General features: G+C 38.4%; 1 protein-coding gene across 2 annotated transcripts in view; it reads right to left on the bottom strand.

Annotated features, from left to right (window-relative positions):
- The window catches only part of LOC146004676 (uncharacterized), a 66,107-nt gene that overhangs the window by 17,299 nt on the left and 31,421 nt on the right, over window positions 1–17,387 (bottom strand). For both annotated transcript variants that reach the window (XM_083143599.1, XM_083143600.1), the window contains exons 12-16: window positions 15,667–15,768; window positions 14,740–14,832; window positions 13,398–13,469; window positions 12,279–12,434; window positions 1,013–1,114 (exon numbers count right to left, since the gene is read on the bottom strand). In XM_083143599.1, coding sequence (XP_082999725.1) covers window positions 1,013–1,114; window positions 12,279–12,434; window positions 13,398–13,469; window positions 14,740–14,832; window positions 15,667–15,768 — 525 coding nt within the window. The remainder of the gene's footprint in view (window positions 1–1,012; window positions 1,115–12,278; window positions 12,435–13,397; window positions 13,470–14,739; window positions 14,833–15,666; window positions 15,769–17,387) is intronic.

The following is a 17,387-nucleotide window of genomic DNA, read 5'->3' as shown; positions in this document are numbered from 1 at the left end:
AGCCAGAGCCCTGATTTTCTTGCAAAGGGTATGGACAAATTGGTGCAACGGTGGGGCAAATGCCTGAATCTCTATGGGGATTTTGTGGAGAAGTGAGGAAGGATCCTCCTTCACATCTATGTATAGTTTGTTAATGTATCTTAAAAATAAAATTTTTTACAGCATACGGAAACTTATATATTGAACGACCCACGTATTTGTTGTTCGTGTGTTAAAACTTGATAAAACAAATTTTATATTTTTTAAAGTAGTTTTCGTCAGTAAATGTATCTGAATAAATCTTACTCCTATATGCTGATAATTTTGCTCACATGCTTCGTTTTCATGCTACATTCATAATTGTGATGATATCAGTTAGGTGAGAAACAATGCATGCACAGGCAGGTATGGCAAATGTTTTGTTTGTTAATGCATACAATATGCATGCATGCATACATGAGATATCTGAAATTGTGTGCATATATATATATTTCTCTGTGTGCGTGCGTGTGTGTGATTGTGTGTGTGTGTGAGAGAGAGAGAGGGGGGAACAGAGAGACAGACAGGCAGAGGGGAGGGAGAGAAATACATTTCGGAGGATATTTGATGGGGGGAAAATATTGTTACAACTAAAAACCTATGGCACAACAGCCCTTGTGGGCCTGAGCCTATCTACAGACTGCCGGCCTCACTCCCACCTGCCGAGGTGCCAATTTTATTGTTTTCTATGACTGGTTTACGCTACTCATTCATAGCTTCCCAATTTGCTCACTATGATGAGTGGCCACCAGTCCCATACACAGGCCGAAATCTCAGGAGAAAAGTTGTTACGCTTCCCACAGGAGACTCAAACCTGCGTGTGTCCCGTAGCCAGAGTCCAAAGCATGATGCCTTTGACCGCACGGACACATTGCGGGACATACCATCATCTACATCAATGCTCAAATAAAATTATTTCTTGATATATCACACACCTCTACTCAAACATTGAACACACACACAAAAAAACAACATTGTATTAAGTATGAATTACCTCTACAAGCTTCCACATCATGAATGAACTCCTTGTAGATGCTTGTCATTGCTTTGCTCAACCGCCTTGAAGCTGTCTTGTTAACTTCAACAACAGATTTCACTGAAAAGAAGTCAATGGTGCAGTTGTTTTTACTAATATTATTTATAAACATTGATAAATTGCACATACTTTGTTTATATCAGTATTTGTGGCACATACAGTAAAACCTCGTTTATTCAGACCCCGATAAGCCTTAATACGGACAGGAAAAAGGCCAAAAAAAAAAGCAGAATGCAAGGTTTTAAATGTGGCTAGAAGTCAACAAGAGAACTTCCCAAAGAAAAGGCAGTCAACCACTGATGAAATTCTGGTTCCCGCAGACTTTGTACTATACTATATAGTGCATTTAGGCCTATGCCCTTTAAGTACACCATAATAAATGTGTTTTGTTGCTATAAACGGAGTTTTAATGCACTTTAGGTTATTTCAGTTAATCCAGACATTAGTTAAACCGGTCAACCCCCCATTAGTCCAGATTAACGAGGTTTTACTGTATTAAGTTTTTATACAATACTTCGACTGTTTCAGGCTTCATCAGGTAAGTAATAATTATTGTTTAGGCTAGAGTGCTGCAAGAAGAGGATTTCGCTTGCGTGCCAAATAGTTCGCACAGATGACGCTAGATAGCGCATGGAATTGAGATCTTCGCTCGAGTAAATAATACTTAATCAGTCAAAATTAAATGTACTTAACATATAACCATCATTTTTCTTTGATAGTGGGCCCTCAAATATGGATCTTGAAGTGAAATATGCAATGAAATTGAAACTTAAGTGAACATTGTCATCATCTTCAAGATAAAATGTAGTTTAGTCCATCTTACCAATAAACACTGATATATGAAAATGAAATAGATGATTTTTGGGCTGAAACTACCAAGGTGGATATTTTACATATATGTGTCTACGATTATTGTCATATTAAAATGATATTCCATTGTATACGCTTGAGCCCTTGAGGGTGGGAGACACGAACAAGTACAAGTGAACGAAAGTGGTTCCATGCAGTACTCTAGTGTTGGCAATGTATAATATTTCAGCATTGCAGATTTAATTGGCTTCTCTGATTAATTTCAAAGGACCACTGCCTTTATTAACAAAAGTTATGGGATCTCCATCCCAGACACTGCAACCTTTGTTAATTAGAGCAGAAAGTGATCCTTCACAATTAAATGGAAAAACCAACTAAATCTACAATGTGGAAATACGGTACATCACCTATACAACCATGCTTACCGCACCCACCATGAATGTTGATTTGGTTTATTTTACCACTTTTCTGCCACTTTTGTATAATCGCAGAGATGAGGATGAGTGATGAAATAGATGAAGGGACACGAGTCCCTCAAGGCTCCATACTAGGCCCGCTACTGTTCATACTATATACCAACGACTTACCTGCCCCAGACAATACAAATATTTTAACATACACAGATGACACAACCATAACATGCAGTGCAAATACACAAGAACAATTAGAAAGACAAACCTACATATCAGTAAATATAATAACTCAGCAATTAAATTCATATAACCTGAATGTAAACTATCAAAAAACAATTATAACACCATTAAGCCTTGTTTCCATGATTATGAAAAACTAAATATGCTGACCAAGGCAGTAATTTATTTTATTAAAAACATAAACTAAACGTAACGTTTCAACCTTCTAGCAAGGTCTTCTTCAGACTCTGTATCAAGTACAAAAGGCTTTTGTATTTGATACAGAGTCTGAAGAAGACCTTGCTAGAAGGTTGAAACGTTACGTTTAGTTTATGTTTTTAATAAAATAAATTACTGCCTTGGTCAGCATATTTAGTTTTTCAAAAAACAATGTATATGGCTTTCAATCCTGGAAATAAACCCAATTTTGATAATATAAACTTACAAATAGATGATAATCAAATCAATTATGAAAATCCAGTTAAATTTTTAGGTTTAGTTATTGATGACAAATTAAGATGGACATATGATATTGACCATGTATGCAAAAAAGTAGGGAAAAACTTATATCTCCTGAAACTGCTGACGCAATATCATGTGTCTGAAATAAACACAAATCTATACTATGGACTTGTATATCCATACCTAGAATATTGCATAATAGCATGGGGAGGAGCTGCGCAGGAATACACTCAAACGTTGATTACTCTACAGAAAAGAGCAATATGGTATATGTTCAAAATACCAATTAGAAACTCATGTAGAGAATTATTTAGCGAAAATAAAATTATGACCATATATTCCCTATACATTTATAAAGTAATTGAATATGCACTAAAACACCGTAAATTAGATAAGAATTCGACCGTCCATCAGCACAACACACGTCAAAAAGAGAACTTCCACATGCAAGCACACAGACTTGTTCTCTCAGACAAATCACCTCATGTTGCAGGAATAAAATACCATAACAAACTACCCACACACATCAAACAACTTACAGAAACTCACAAGAAACTGAAAGCAATTAAACAGTATTTAACACATGTACCTCTATATAATCTCAATGAATTTCAATAGTTAAACTGGATTAGTAAAGTGAAGCATTTAAATTCTTTTGATATTGTATGTCTCCTATATTTGGATTTTCTCTTTTACAAGTTTAGTATGTGACACTTATAACTCTTTATGTTTAACCCATATGATTTATTTGTATTTTTGTGTTTGCATTTTGTTCTTTTCATTGTAATCCTACTCCATTTGTAATATTTAGTATTGTATGATGTTTTCCACACCCATGGATATGGGTCTATGGAAATAAAGAATTTATTATTATTATTATTATAATGAAGAACATCCACTCCCAGGGTGCAATTCGAACCTGGAACCCCTGGCATCGTAGCACAATGTGCTAACCACTCCACCACGAAAGCTGACCCATACATGAGTTTGAGCTTTGCTTTTAAGTTCACTTTATGCACAGGATGGCTAATCAGGACTGGACCCAGTGGCGATGCTACATAAAGGGCAACTAGGGCACTGCCCCACAACAATTTTAACATAAAAAGTTCATCTGAAGAGACGATTGGTATATACGCGTAAATATTTTTTTTGTTTTTTTTTTCCCTCAACCCCTACGTTGCTGCAACCAGTCTTACAGGGTATGCACCCTGTGCGAGGTTAATATATTTCTCCGTCCTGTTGGAGAGAGTCCAATCTCGGCTCTGCCCCAGAGACGTGACGTCACTGACTGATCCAAACATTTACAGCATAGGCAAGGGACCCAAGGGACGGTCCCCTCACAATGGAAAAGTGCAAAATTTGTAGCCATCTTTGGGCAGTGGACAAGGTGCCCTGTCCATTCATGTTTGCCTCTTTCACCGTTCAGTGTTTCCAACGCTTGGCAGGCAGTTCATTCGTTCTTCCAGCCTGCAGCAATAAGATAGAAAAAAATCCCTCGAATGCTTTTCTTCGCGCTTGTTCCGGCGACCTGAAAAGTTGACAACACTTTTTATTGCTCAAACTAGTCCCTCGTATTTTCAAAAAGATCCTCCTTTCTTCCCACTGTAATACGGATTTGGATTTGAGTTAGTGTGTGAGTTTGCATTGCGTTCCGTCTGTGCGTATTGGTCGCTTATGAAATAATTCGTTTTTCGCGAGTTTATAGTTACTGTACGCGTTTATTTATTTATGTGATTGTGTCTGTGTTCCAGCAACTTGACATGCAGAATATCGTCGTAAGTATAAACAAAATTTTTGGGGGTACATGGCCAATGTACATGGCCTGTCTCGTCTCGTGGAAATGCTGTGAAATGCTGTCTCGTCTCGAAAATATTCGTTTGTCAAAGGGACACATGATCAATCTAGTCTCGTCTCGAATTTTTAAAAGCCTGTCCCGTCTCGTCCCGTGGGCAACACTAGGCCAATGTAAAGTGTTGTTACTGAACTTAACGCTGCATCATCTTCCAAGTTAGTCCTTGATATTAGTGGATACTTGGTGAATATAGAATATTTCTTTTCATTATTTTGGAAGACATTTTGCGACGCTAAAATGACATTGAATCATGTAGAAACTTTAATATCTACGCCTTTCAATTCATTGGCAATGGAAGAGAAACTGCAGATAAAGCTACTAGGACCACATCGACCAAATATTTCAATTCAGCATTCAACAACATGTAAGGGAAAACAAGTAAATCGGAATTTTAACATGGACTGGTATCAACGAAAAGTGTGGCTTTGTGGTTGCGATAAACGCATCGCTTTATTTTGCTTTCCTTGTATTTTCTTTGGGGGCGACTTTGCTTGGACACGTACAGGTATAAAGGACATGAAACATTTGTCAGAAAAGATAAAAAGCCACGAATCTTCCAAATTGCACATTAATGCATGTACGGATCTTGCATTACTGGGTCGTGTAAGTATTGCTAAACAACTGGACTCCTCATATCGAATAGCAGTGAAAAGGCACAATAATATGGTTGACAAGAACAGGAAAATTCTATCAACTATTATAGACTGCATTAAATTTTGCGGTGTATTTGAATGTGCATTGAGAGGCCATGATGAATCTGCAGATTCACTTAACAGAGGAATATTTCTTGGCCTTGTAAATTTTGCGGCAGAACTTGATTCATCATTGAAAGAACATCTTGAGTCTGCTAGTGTATTTAAGGGAACCTCAAGCACGGTTCAAAATGAAATTTTGGACTGCATTTTGGAAGTATGCAGAGAAGAAAAATAAGCATTCAGATAGAAAATGCTCATTTTGTTGCAATTCAGGCTGACGAAACTACAGATTCTTCTTCACAGCTACAACTTGTTCTCATTTTCCGCTATGAGAGATCTGGAAAAGTTTACGAACGATTCTGGGGATTTTTTAATCCTGCTCGTGCCAGAGCAAACGATATTGCAGATATATTGTTATCCGAAATAGGTCAGTTCTTAAAAGATACGCCATATAAATTAATTGCTCAGTGCTTCGATGGGGCAGCTGTAATGAGCGGGCAACATGCAGGTGTTCAAACACTTATTAGGAAGCATTATGAATGTGCATATTTTATTCATTGCTATGCCCATCAATTAAATCTCACCATGCAACAGGCTACTTTGCATATAAGTGGGGTCAGGACATTTTTCATGCATCTTGCTGGCTTTGCATCATTCTTTTTGAGGTCACCTCAGAGAATTGCTGCTTTAGAATCAGTTGCATCAAAGCGGTTGCCCAGGGCAATTTCTACGCGGTGGAATTTCAATAGCAGACTGGTGAACACAATATTTGAATACAGGACGGAAATTATTGAATGTCTTGAAAACATAGAACAGAGTGCCGAATTCGATGGTGTGACAATTCGAGAGGCAGCTGGTTTATGTCATCAATTGAAAAACAATACCTTTATGTATTGGCTGTCACTCTTTCACAAAATCATGCCGCATGTTGATCACTTGTATGCCGAAGTTCAGAAAACGAACACGGACCCAGTACAAGTGCATGCTGCTATAAACAAATTCGAAAATGCAGTCACGGACGTGAGAAATGGCATATCCGGAAGAGAACGTTCATCCGAGGAAGGAAGTGATCCAAAACGTCAGCGTGAATCGAACTCAGCAACAGGGAAGCTAGCAGCATTAGGGGGTATCGAAAAAAGCAAATTTTTTATGATGCTTTTGGGGTAGAGCGGAAAAGTTGCCTCTATACATAAGTAACTTCTGTTCAAAATTTCACCACCCTAGGATAATGTCTTCTGTTCTGGCAAGGGACGTGAAATTTCAAAAATTTAGTAAAATCGGCATTTTTTTTTTTTCATTTTTTTCAAATTTCACAGCACTTTGCGGTAGTGTGCAAAAGTTGCACCTATATATGGTTAATTACAGTGCAAAATTTGGCGCCCCACGTACAATATGTTCTGTTCTGGCAAGGAGCCTGAAATTACCCAAAAATCGACAAATACACTGTTTTTTCATTATTTAACTAACATTTATTAAACATAAACCAGAATTGTCATACACTCGCATACTATTAGATATAAGAATTAAGAAATAAGTATTCAAAATTAAAAGTACGAAAATGTGTGTTTTGTAGGTAATAATAATGTAAAATATGTGTCTTTAGGTTTTGTACTGTCTCTTGCACCTAAATTCAGGCATGGGCTTTCTCGATTTCAGAGTGCAGCGAATAAATCCATCCCGTTTTTTATGACCACACACTTTCTTTGAGGCCTCCGTAACCAATTTTACTGTTCTTTCCACAGCTTGTGTGTGGCATGGGAACTTTGTAAAAGTCCAGTCAATTGGTATTGGTTCTTTCAGCATACTTTTCAAATCTTCTGTAGTCACATCATTCAGTATTGGTGGTGGAGTTACTTCGCTGGACGACCAGTCAATTAGTTCGATATAGTCGTTTGCTTCGAAGTTTATTTTTGGAATATCGAACTTTCTAATCCCAACGTGTCCAACCGTCTCACATGATTCTCGTGCTTTTATGACTCTTCGAATGCCAAGGGCTCTGATATGTGTTCTCTTATCAGTCAGCATCGCGAGCAGAATGTTTTCTGGAGATGCGAAGTAAGCATTCTGAGAAATCACTGGGTCGATGACGTTGCGGTTAACTTGATCCAAGTATCTGGATGACTGAATGAAATGGTAAAGATGCCGAGCTCCATCCTTAATTGAATGATGGATTTTGATGCGGAACCAAGACGGCACATACACCCTGATAACGAACTCTACTATGGTACGTAAGTTGTCTGATGGTTCCGTGGTGGAAACATACAGTCTTAAGGCGAAGAGGGACAATTACGCACCAGGCATGCATTTATTCCAATATCGTCGGAATGAGCAATGCTACTAAAAAGATCTCCGGCAGAAATGAAGAGTATGAATTTCTCCCCATGTGGCAAGTGGAAGCGGTTTCCTAAGTTGATTATTAAGCCTTATACGATTTTTGAAAAATATGATGAATTAGTATTTACCGAATCCCATGTATTCCTTATGGGACATCAACTTCAACTTCAAGTTACGGCTCATCAAATGGGAGTTTCGACTTTTCCTACTACTATGACATAGTTCAACGTGTCCTTTTTCCGTCCATGTACTTTTCTACGTCATTGGATGTTTGATATTCCCGAGAGAACGAATAAAATAATGGTCCCATAAGCCTAGTGCATTTCTCCTTGCCTCCTACGGCCATCCTGGCAGTGTTGCCAAACCTGATGTGCATAATAGAGCTAAATTTCACCATTAATATAGCTAAAGAGGACTTTCAAGGAGCTAGATTAACGAAGGCTGCATAAAGTGCCTACTAGGGTAATTTTAGTTGTCAGAAGGGTAGGGGTGCTGCTATTACCGTTAGCTTTAAAGTGATGGCAATTTATTCTTTCTTAGTTTTCACCGCCCAGATTTGGCGGCATCACCCATCTCAATAATCCAATGATGTTAATATAAAATCGAAAATAAAGGGTTCCCGGATAACAAAATTGTCATCTTCATCTTAGCCACATCGCTATATATAAAAGTACATGGGGAGGAAACAAAAGGTGGGTGACGCAGCCTATAGCTATACGAATATCATGTCACGTGCAAAATGTACACTCATGGCAAAAGTTGGTATTTTTGGGCCGGAGCCAGTGGTGGCATCATAGTGGGGCAGAGGGCGGGTGCCACAGTTCACAGTCAAACGAGTGCACGAAAGAGCCAGATTTGGCTCCAAAAGAGCGAAGTTGGCAACAGTGATCAGCAGCTGCCCCAGCGAGAAAGACCAAGGGGAAATTGTCCCTCCTCGCCTTAATATCCTGTTGGCTGTTGTCAACCAGCGGGACATGTTTAGGGGACCTGGATCGCGCTTAGCAAGACCTGGAGGACACATGCCTGAGCTAACGGCGAGAGCAATATCCCTCAGATACTTCTGGTCCTTACTCAAAGTGGATATATCATCTGATGGCAAGGTGCAGTTAACTGGCTCAAATGTTACCACTAGAAGCAGCTCACACGCCTTCAAAGATTTTCCAATGCAACCAGTGTAGGAATTGGGTCCGGAGGTGGGACCATCGAGGGACTCGAACAAGTGGCGGAGAGGCAATTCGTTGAAATGTAGTTGACAAACAGCCCATTGCACAGCTCCCGATCTTCAGTTCAAGACGACACAGTACCCCATTGTGAACTCCAGTATTTACGACCGTTCCATCACACCCTAGAACAAGAATATGGTTTAAACCTCCGGGCACTTCTGCTGTGATATAGTCGTAAATACTTTCAGCAATGGGCAGACTTGATCCTGAAGCTGGTGTACATTGTTACCAGTTGTTTCAGATCCAAGAAGCCACCTTTCGTAAATGCAGCATTTAATAACATCCTCTTTTGTTGGAAGCATCCCAGCAAAATCCGTCGATGATCCGAAAATTGGGCAGTCTAATGCTCCTCACTTTGAAAATTTTGAAGATTTTGTCATGTTTTGTTGCTCACTGCTAGCTCAGTTCACGACCTGTATTAAAAAAAGATTAATAATTAATAATCATTAATTAGTGGTTAATGATAATCTGGAAAATCTGCTGCTAACATAATTGTTAATAAATCATATTTATATCTAAAAGTATAATGAAAAAACAGTGTATTTGTCGATTTTTGGGTAATTTCAGGCTCCTTGCCAGAACAGAACATATTGTCCGTGGGGCACCAAATTTTGCACTGTAATTAACCATACATAGGTGCAACTTTTGCACACTACCGCAAAGTGCTGTGAAATTTGAAAAAAATTTCAAAAAAAAAAAAAAAATTGCCGATTTTACTAAATTTTTGAAATTTCACGTCCCTTGCCAGAACAGAAGACATTATTCTAGGGTGGTGAAATTTTGAACAGAAGTTACTTATGTATAGAGGCAACTTTTCCGCTCTACCCCAAAAGCATCATAAAAAATTTGCTTTTTTCGATCCCCCTTAAGCGGCATCTCTAGAAGTTTGCGATACCGTAACAACGCAAGCCCGGGAGCGCTTCTCATTCACAGGGCATCTTGTGGCTTCAACACTTTTTAGCTCAAATAAGTTTGAGACATATGCTCTAAAATTTCCTGAATGTGAGGTAAACGCTGCTGTTGATGCATACCCCTTTCTAAATAAGCCACGGCTGAAAACTGAACTAACTACGTTGTACACGAGGAAAGATTTCAGAATCAGTGGTGGAGCAACCTCCCTCCTTCAGTTTTTCCTTCATAACAACTTAGAAGGGGTATACGCTGAAATTGTGAAGCTGTTACGTGTTATTGTAACCACTCCCATGAACACTGCGGAATCAGAAAGGTGCTTCTCTACGCTAAAGCGCATTAAAACTTTTATGCGTAACACCATGAAAGAGAAGAGATTAAATGCATTGGCCATGCTATCTATCGAAAAAGAACTTGTTCGTGAAATTCCTGACTTCAACAAAAGAGTAATGGAGAAGTTTGCATGTTTGAAGAACCGCAGAATGGACTTCTTATACAAAGACATAACACATTAATATTAGTTTGGCATGGTGAGGTGCAGAAAGGATGAGGAGATGATTCCCTCCCCCCAGTGTTAAAAGTGCGAATGTGTGAAATTTTGACATATTGTAGTGAATCAACTACTCGGCACTATATAACTTTGTGTGGAATCCAAGTCCATGCCCCCTCCCTCTATTAAAAGACGAGGAGCAGCCGCTCGCCTGGAGATAGATGATGCATATAAGCTTCATTCACAGTTCATCGTACGAAGGAAAATATTCATCGCAGAAACTGGAAAAGCTCTTCTATCATTATAAATTAAAAGAAAGGTATTTTATTTTATCTTATTTCTGTAATTAGTATCTTCACTTCTTCATTTTATTTTGTTATTGATGAGCAGTGAGGGGTGCTCACCATTTCACAGATTTCACAGTCATTGTTGAAAGTACGTTTGGCATTGCTTCCTTTCTCATGCACTTTATAGCAGAGTTAACAGTATAACATTTTCCTAATCATTCCAGCATCTACCCAAACTTTAGTTACTGCAAGAGTATAGGGTTCCGACATCAGTATTCGAGTTTTTTTATTCATGTAATTTGTTCCATATGTTGCTGATATTTCGTAATCCTACGTAGTGAGTATTTAATGCTCTTTGGAGAGATATCTTGATCAGAATGTTACATTTTATTCCAAATAGTGAACCATTGTTCGAACAATTTACTTACTCCATGTCAAGGAACTTCACTCAAAAACCTTAAAGAGGAATATAGAGGTTAACTGCCCCTCCCCCTCCCCTACCAAAAATAAAAATGTGCCCTGCCTGCCTGAAAAGGCACGCGCTGCCCCTGTGACCTACAGTTTAAAGTGGGATCCACACCATACATGAGTAATACCAAGTAAGCTACTAGTGTTGGGTTGGTTACAAGTTACTTTTGATATTTTTTCTATGTGCTTTCCATCAAGTTGTGTTTTTCTTATTTCATATTTCCTTCTGTTTTGTACTATACTTGAAATTTTAGTTTCAAGTACAAGTGTGTACTGCATTTCTTTTCCTGTGATATTTTCTAAAAATAACTACCATCCTGGCTGCAACTGTCATGCACGTTTGCTTACAAATACACAAAATACAAACAATATATTTATCCATAAAATAGTAATGTTTTCTGGGTTAAGATTAGGTGAGTGCATCAGCATATGCCAAAGCTTGCCTGCTGAAAAAGGATATATTATTATGAAATGAATGGTTAGTGCCCTTGCACCTGGCAGAAGTGGTCCTTGTCTAAAACCACCAACCTTTTTCCCCAAATTTCTACATTGAAAAAATGTATGTGATCCACATGGTACAGCACCTATGTAAAAATGGGTCAATGGATGAATAAAGATTATGATTATTATTAGCTTCCACTTATCTTGCAAATCCAAATTCCCTAACTTTTTCCAATTACTTATAAATAACTTTCCAGACCAATCTATAATGATTTAACATACAAATAAATAAGTGTTCTACTGTCTTCAACTTTGAATGATAATTAAACAAATCAAGTTCATTCAACACGTTTGAAAATAAATGGCAAAAAAAAAAATAATAATACAATCATTGTAAGAATTCTAAAAAAGTTGGGATGGAAAGTAGAATATAATTTATTTCCAAACCTGGAAAGCAAAATAATAATAATAATAATAATAATAATAATAATAATAATGCACCCCTCACTTTTCCATAACCTTTCCTCGGATTGCCTGGGCCTTCCACTATCCATACTTACTAACAAGTAACAAATTTTAAAAATTACAAATTCACTAAAGTAAAAAGAACTAATTACACACCCTCTGGAGTTTCATCAAAATGCACATTCAGTGATTTTGACTTCTTTTCAGGCACTTCTGTAAATTTAGCTGCAAAAAGGTGGAACATACGAGTAACTTCTTCTTTCAGTTTTCTCTGCACATCACCTTCACCTAAATCTGCTGTACCACATGGAACTGCAAGAAATGTGCATATCATGTGAAAGAAAAAAGTGAAAGCAATATACTCATTAGCAAATATAAAAAAATCAATGTTGAAGCAACAACTCACAACATGTATCTTTGAGGATATACATTTGTAGCAATATTTCATATTTCTGTGTTTTTACAAGGTGGAGCAAAAAGAACGTATGTTTTTGGAATAAGTGTAACGTCGTTGATTTTCAAGATACAAACGTTTTATTAACACCAGAACCAGTGGTAAGAAATGCAGTTGGATAGGTATTCAGTGATGATTTAATGATCCATACTTCATCAACATACATCAACAAAATCAACAACGTTACACTTATTCTAAAAACATGCCTTTCTTTTGCTCCACCTTGTATAAAATTCAGTGTTTGGAAGTAACTAAATGCATGAAAATGAAATGCGGCGGGTGGCAGAAGTCCATGATGTTGTCACGTTGGAGCACAACCCCGTGTGTTCTGAGGTTTAAGAGAATGAAAGATCTCATTGTAGAGTTGGTCTTTGTAATCCATGTGACACAATCTGACAGTATTTGCTCGAAAGGTCAGGGATAACACAAAAGTGCCTGGAGAGAGAGAGGTCAGTCTGATGCTTGAACTAGCCAACAATGCCCGATTGATGTTGCCACACAGTGTGCGGGTACCAACGACTTCTGTCCCGTTCTCACTTTGCTTTTCCCATATGTGGCACTCAGCTGCCTATTTTCATAGTCGTGCATTTAGTGCATTTTTTTAGGAATTCTAACTGTGACTAGTTACTTTTAAAAGTAAGCACCTGTAACTGTAAATGTTACTTTTTTGCCATAGAAGTAACAATGTGATTTACGACACTTAAATTGTTAACTTGAAAATTTGTAATAATTATTGGTAAAAATTTAATATCAGTCCATCCCTAGTACGAATATTATTGGCTACCATTTCTAGGTATTTACAAACATGACAAATTGTTTACCTTTAGGATGATTATTATCTGAATCATGGTGTTGACAAATATTAGAAGCATCCTCATCTAAACCTGGAGTACCTGTAACAAAATGAATATGTAATTGAGAATGATGTCTTGGCAGGTTAGGTTAGACTGATAAGCTTTTCATTTTTCCACGTATTTTTTTTTCTCGCGATCGATTTTGCCACCCCGTCTGGTGGCATCCTCAGGCGTGTACTGTCTTGCTGTGGGCGGCATGGTTCCTTCTTCTTCCGCTTGTACTCGTGGTGGTGCTAGTTGACGTGGTCCTTTCACTTTCTGCCGTTCTCGTGTGAATTTAGTGCTTCCTTCTTTTACCGTGCACCGAGACCGAAATCCGTCGCGTACAGCACCAAAACCCTCGATGCATGGTAAAAGATGGAAGCACTATACCCACATGAGAACGGCAGAAAGTGAAATAACTGCTTCAACTAGCGCCACCATGAGCACAAGCGGAAGAAGAAAAAACCACGCCGCCTGCAGCAAAAGAGTACACACCCGACAAAGCCACCAGACGGGTGGCAAAATCGATTGCGAGAAAAAATTTATGCGGAAAAATGAAAAGTAAGCTTATCCGAGTAAATTACCTATCTTCCCGTAACCGCCAAACAGATATATTTAGATACAAAGGTTAGGCTAGATTATTGTTAAAAACCACACACTTAAACAGAACGATGTGAAACACCTTAAAAGTTTGTCCAAGTTCACGACCCCATCTCACAGTCATCACCAGCGCTGGTCAAGAGACAGTGAAGAAGATACGGTTGAGGTTCCGATGACACTACTTGCTGTGTCCACCAGAAGATGTCGTTGTGGTCTTGGTAAGTTCCTGGTTGTTACGGTTGATGCCTGAGGAGGATGGGTTTTCAGTTTGAATGTGTTATATCATGATAAATAAAGATTTTCACATAAATTGTAATTTTAATCATTTTTTCCTTAACATCTTGTTCTATTATTTTTCCTTTAGCATGTGCCAAGAAGGAAATGTTGTGGTATGTGGTAATTGGTGGTTTGTTTCTGTGACATGTTTGGCAAAACCGGAAGAACTTTCTTTATGTATGGTCTTAGCATCTGTCCTTGATAGGCCTCTTGCATTGGCCTATGTATTTTCTGTTCACCAGTCCTGATGATGACTTGCTGACTCCGAGCTGGAGTCGAAAGCTTTGACAAACTTTTAAAGTGTTTCGTATTGTGCTGTTTATGTTGCTGGCACGTGACACAAGAAGCTTTTAATGTCATGTTATGTTAGGCAAGAATGTTCTTCCTTGTTTTCTTTCAGGTAATATATCTACTCTACACATACACATACATACGCCCCTCTTTCACTTACCTTTATGTATGTTACAGTCTGCAGCATGCTTGGCATAAATGCTTGCAACTGCCTCATCTAATCTGCTATGAAATTCTTCTGCAGTAGGAATCTCTGCAAATTAAGTACAAAGGGATGAATATGCAGGGAAGACGAGGCAAAATATGTCTTTCGAAAATCTACATGGAATTCATTATTAACTCAAAGTCAGCAGCATAAGTGCATACTGCTATAATACAACTATGGAAGCAAAACAAGCTAGGCAGCTTGCAAATTCTGACAGTGCTTTTCTACGGCCCACCAGGTGAGTTGGTAGAGTAAAAAGACAGTATAGAAGATACCCAAGTCTAAGTCCTGGACAAGCCTGCATATTACAACAAACTTGTATTAAAGCAAGTCTTGAAGCTTTCCTGGCGATGAATAATGACAAAATTCTCTCAGGCTATCGACTAGGTGAGTTGTGGAAAGGATTCCAAGCTTTCAAGAGCTGACGTCACTCTCATCTTCAGGGTACAAGTGAAGATGACGTTAGCTCTCGGAAGCTTGGAATCCTTTCCACAACTCACCTGGTCGATAGCCTGAGAGAATCTTCTCATCAAACTTGTTATAATCTTTTCTTCATCATTATTACTATTACTTAGATGAAGATTAGACGTGCAGAAGTATATGAATTTAAAACACAAGGTGTACAAGCATCCCCTCACTCACTCTCATCAGTTGCGCATCACAACTTGTGAGCCATCAATCAATCTGCAGCCAGATTGTAGAGTTCTTGTGAGATGCTGACAATACTTTTATACTCCCCTTTTTTTTCAATGTTTAACAGCAACACAACAGGCCAACATTAAAACAAAGGAATTAACATATATATTAAATAAATCAAAAGATAAAAAATATGTTGAACATAAATTCTATATTAACATGTTTGGCAACTATTTCTGTGCTTACTTCCGTAGATTTCCAACTCTTCTGTGAACTGTTCATAAATCTCTCCGAGTGCATCCCTTAGTATTCTCCGCACAATATCTCCAGAATCCGAGAAATTTGGACCTGCACAGAAATAAGATCAACAACTTTGAAACAACTTTGCAAGGCTTCCCAGGCAGGAAATAAAAAAGACATCCTCTCTCAATATATGAGGCAGGTAAGTTCTGGAGAGGTGTCTTGAGCTTTTAAGAGCTAATATCACCCTTATTTTCACTTCATTCATCAGAGTGATGTTAGCTCGCCAAAGCTCAAGAATGATATTAGCTCTCAAAAAAGCTTGGAAGCCTCACTTCAATCTCTGGAAATAAAAGTAATGTTAGCTCTCCAAAACCCATACTTCAATCTCTGAAGATGAGAATGACATTAGCTCCTCAAAGCTTGGAAGCCTCACTCCAATCTCTGATGGAGAGAGTGTTGTTAACTCTCCAAAGCTTTGAAGCCTCACTTCAACCCCTGACGGAGAGAGACATTAGCTCTCTTAACAGTTGTAACAGGGTAAATATTCCCATAAAATTGTTTACAATGGCGCAACAAATGAAATGGGTTCAACATAAAACTTAAAAGATCTGAGAAAATTGTTTAGCCCCAACTTTCTGCCAATTTCCTACCATAAAATCTGGCAAACTAAATCGGGAAGGATGAAGAAAAGATAGAGGATGGATCGCAGCATGGTTGTAAAAAACTGCCGCTGGGTTGGCATACTCACTTTCGTGTGAAACATGCCCGCTTGTGAAGTAGAAATAAGATTTGGACATAATTGTATTCTTATTTTCCTTTGAATTCGATTTCTCTCTCCCAGGGACTGGCCTTTGTATATTATGCTATATTTTACCATTATGCCAAAAGCAGGGTGCTAAGTGCCAACAAATATCAAACTGTGCTTGGTTTAGTACCATTTTGCTGGGGTTGGCATCGCTGATTGAGGAAACTCTTGCTGGTTCCTCGGCCCTCGCAGATCTTCGCCCCTTCACTGCCCCTTCCACTCCTCACCCATCCGTATGTAGGATGACCGCTGATGTTCTTCACCAAGCGGCAACAAGCCTGTGACCATCATGTTGGGCTGCTGCTGGATCGAGCAAGAGTAGTCAACTCTTGACAGTCGCTAACCTAGGCGATTGCATTGCACATTGCACTCATAATTCTATAACATGCATTAAACTCCTAAAAAGTAGAGAACTCGAAATAAGTATAAATGAACCGTAGAAAGTTCCCCACTTCTTACATGGAGGAATCGCCCCCGCTAATGACTTATTACTTATCTTTACTTCACAGTACACATACTAATTACTTCAATGTATTATTCTATTATTGTATAATGTTTGTGTTATGTTTATTGAATTATCATGATCATTACCTTTTTTCTCTTTCTTAGTTTTGTTAATTCATTGTGTCTGTGACAAGGGTTGGTTGTAAGAACGGCCCATGAGACCGAAACATGACTCCTTAAATAAAGACCATTCTATTAACGATCTTATGCACACATATGTTTATACAGTGGAACAGATTTACCAAGGTAAAAAGGTAAAGGTAAAGTGCTCCCCTGTGCATAGCACCATGCCATGAAGGCATATAGGGGGTGTGGGGGTAACGCCCCACACTTTCTTCATCTGGTCGTGAGTGGGGGTGATGTGATCAGCATCATGCCCCTGACTGCCTTTACACCCCAGGGTTTCCCCCAGGTA

The sequence above is a fragment of the Lepisma saccharinum genome, chromosome 22 (genome assembly GCF_977018435.1).
Source record: "Lepisma saccharinum chromosome 22, izLepSacc3.1, whole genome shotgun sequence".
In the NCBI taxonomy this organism is placed as follows: Eukaryota; Metazoa; Arthropoda; class Insecta; order Zygentoma; family Lepismatidae; genus Lepisma; species Lepisma saccharinum.
The sequence above is the reverse complement of the archived record's forward strand: the minus strand, read 5'-3'. Positions and strand labels throughout refer to the sequence as shown.